The 2500-nt window shown below is 46.0% G+C and overlaps 1 protein-coding gene across 6 annotated transcripts in view; it reads left to right on the top strand.

The window, feature by feature from the left end:
* Window positions 1–2500, top strand: part of myo9b (myosin IXb) — a 32964-nt gene that overhangs the window by 12811 nt on the left and 17653 nt on the right. For all 6 annotated transcript variants that reach the window (XM_053681174.1, XM_053681176.1, XM_053681173.1 and 3 more), the window contains exons 12-14: window positions 815–956; window positions 1229–1424; window positions 1688–1763. In XM_053681174.1, coding sequence (XP_053537149.1) covers window positions 815–956; window positions 1229–1424; window positions 1688–1763 — 414 coding nt within the window. The remainder of the gene's footprint in view (window positions 1–814; window positions 957–1228; window positions 1425–1687; window positions 1764–2500) is intronic.

The raw sequence follows: 2500 nt of genomic DNA, 5'->3' as shown, positions 1-2500 counted from the left end.
GGTCTGGGCTGGAGCCCCGAAGATTTTATCTTTAGCCCCAAATAATTGTCCACCTGGAGTGGTTTATCAATACCTAACTGATGGAGATTCATGGAGAAGAAACTGGGCTCAGCCCTGGATGAGTAACAGTCCAGCTAACGCCCCTGGGTTCAACACAACACAACACTACACTACACAACACTACACTACACGACACTACACAACGCTGCACTACATTACACTACACAGCACTACACTACACAGCACTACACTACACAACTACACAACACTACACTACACAACTACACAACACTACATTACACAACACTACACAGCACTACACTACACAACTGCACTACACAACATTACACTACACAACACTAAACTACAGAGCACTACACAACACTACACAGCACTACACTGCACAACACTACACTACACTACACAACACTACACTACATTATACAACACTACACGACACAACACTACACTACATTACACTACACAACACTAAACTACAGAGCACTACACTACACAGCACTCAACTACACTACACTACACAACTACACTACACTACACAACTGCACAACACTACATTACACTACACAGCACTACACTACACAACTACACTACACAACACTACAGAACATTACACTACACAACACTAAACTACACAGCACTACACAGCACTACACTACACAACACTACACAACACTAAACTACACAGCACTACACAGCACTACACTACACAACACTACACTACACAACTACACAACACTACACTACACTGCACACTGTGCATTCACCTCCCTCTTCCTGTCTGAACCTCCTCCAGTTTACCTCAAGCGACTGATATCACGCTGTTGGAGAAGTTTAAGCGGCAGCATCAGGAGAACCCTTACTTTGTTCCTACACTGGTTCTAGAGCCCGCCTTTGTCATCCGACACTACGCCGGCAAAGTCAAATACCAAATAAAGGTAGAGTCATGGTGTACACCTGTAGCTGTTATTTTACAATCTAATAGCTAGCATGCTAGTTATGTTTAGCTACACAGGCTTATGCTAGTTTTAATCCCTTTAATGAAGCTACTAGCTAGCTATTTATTATAATGTAGCCAACTCCAGTGTTAACGCTCGCTAGCTAATTTCAGAGGGCAGTGCAGCTCAGCAGGGGATCGATGTGCTCTCAAGAAAGAGTTAGAAGGCTGAGACAGAAGTATGGTGTCTGATGAAGCTTCCTGTTCCCTCAGGATTTCAGAGCGAAAAACACGGACCACATGAGGCCCGATATCGTCGCTGTCCTTCGCAGTAGTAGACGAGGATATCTGAGGCGATTAATCAGTTCAGACCCAGTCGCAGTGTTCAGGTGGGGGGTCCTCAGGGCCACCGTACGTGCAGTGTATGCCATTAAAGGGGCGGGGCAACGCTGGGCCACTGAACATCCAGGTAACAAGTCAAGTTCATGTTTATTAATATAATAACAGAATATGTGACTTTGATGAAGTGGACCGTGTGTGATGATGTGGTGATGTAATGCTGATGATGAAGTGGACCGTGTGTGATGATGTGGTGATGTAACGCTGATGATGAAGTGGACCGTGTGTGATGATGTGGTGATGTAATGCTGATGATGAAGTGGACCGTGTGTGATGATGTGGTGATGTAACGCTGATGATGAAGTGATGTAATGGTGATGATGTGGTGTGTAGCGACAGTAAGACGATACTCCCGTGACGCACTGAAACAAATGAAGAGACCGTCCTCCACCATTGGCCAACTGATGAGGTGAGACTTTCACCAGCTGTCTCTCTCTCTCTCTGTCATGTCTCTCTATCTCTCTGTCATGTCTCTCTCTCTCTCTCTCTCTCTCTCTCTCTGTCATGTCTCTCTCTCTCTCTCTCGCTCTCTCTCTCTCTCTCTGTCATGTCTCTCTCTCTCTGTCATGTCTCTCTCTCTCTCTGTCTCTCTCTCTCTGTCATGTCTCTCTCTCTCTCTGTCATGTCTCTCTCTCTCTGTCTCTCTCTCTCTGTCATGTCTCTCTCTGTGTCATCTCTCTCTCTCTCTCTCTCTCTCTCTCTGTCATGTCTCTCTCTCTCTGTCATGTCTCTCTCTGTGTCTCTCTCTCTCTCTCTCTCTCTCTCTGTCATGTCTCTCTCTCTCTCTGTCTCTCTCTCTCTCTCTCTCTCTCTCTCTCTCTCTCTGTCATGTCTCTCTCTCTCTCTCTCTCTCTCTCTCACTCTGTCATGTCTCTCTCTCTCTCTCTCTCTCTGTCATGTCTCTCTCTCTCTCTCTCTCTCTGTCATGTCTCTCTCTCTCGCTCTGTCATCTCTCTCTCTCTCTGTCATGTCTCTCTCTGTGTCATGTCTCTCTCTCTCTCTGTCTCTCTCTCTGTCATGTCTCTCTCTCTCTCTCTCTGTCATGTCTCTCTCTCTCTCTCTCTCTCTCTGTCATGTCTCTCTCTCTCTCTCTCTCTCTGTCATGTCTCTCTCTGTGTCATGTCTCTCTCTCTCTCTCTCTCTCTC

The sequence above is a fragment of the Ictalurus punctatus genome, chromosome 7 (assembly GCF_001660625.3).
Source record: "Ictalurus punctatus breed USDA103 chromosome 7, Coco_2.0, whole genome shotgun sequence".
Classification (NCBI taxonomy): domain Eukaryota; kingdom Metazoa; phylum Chordata; class Actinopteri; order Siluriformes; family Ictaluridae; genus Ictalurus; species Ictalurus punctatus.
This window is presented reverse-complemented; position numbering and strand designations above follow the sequence as displayed.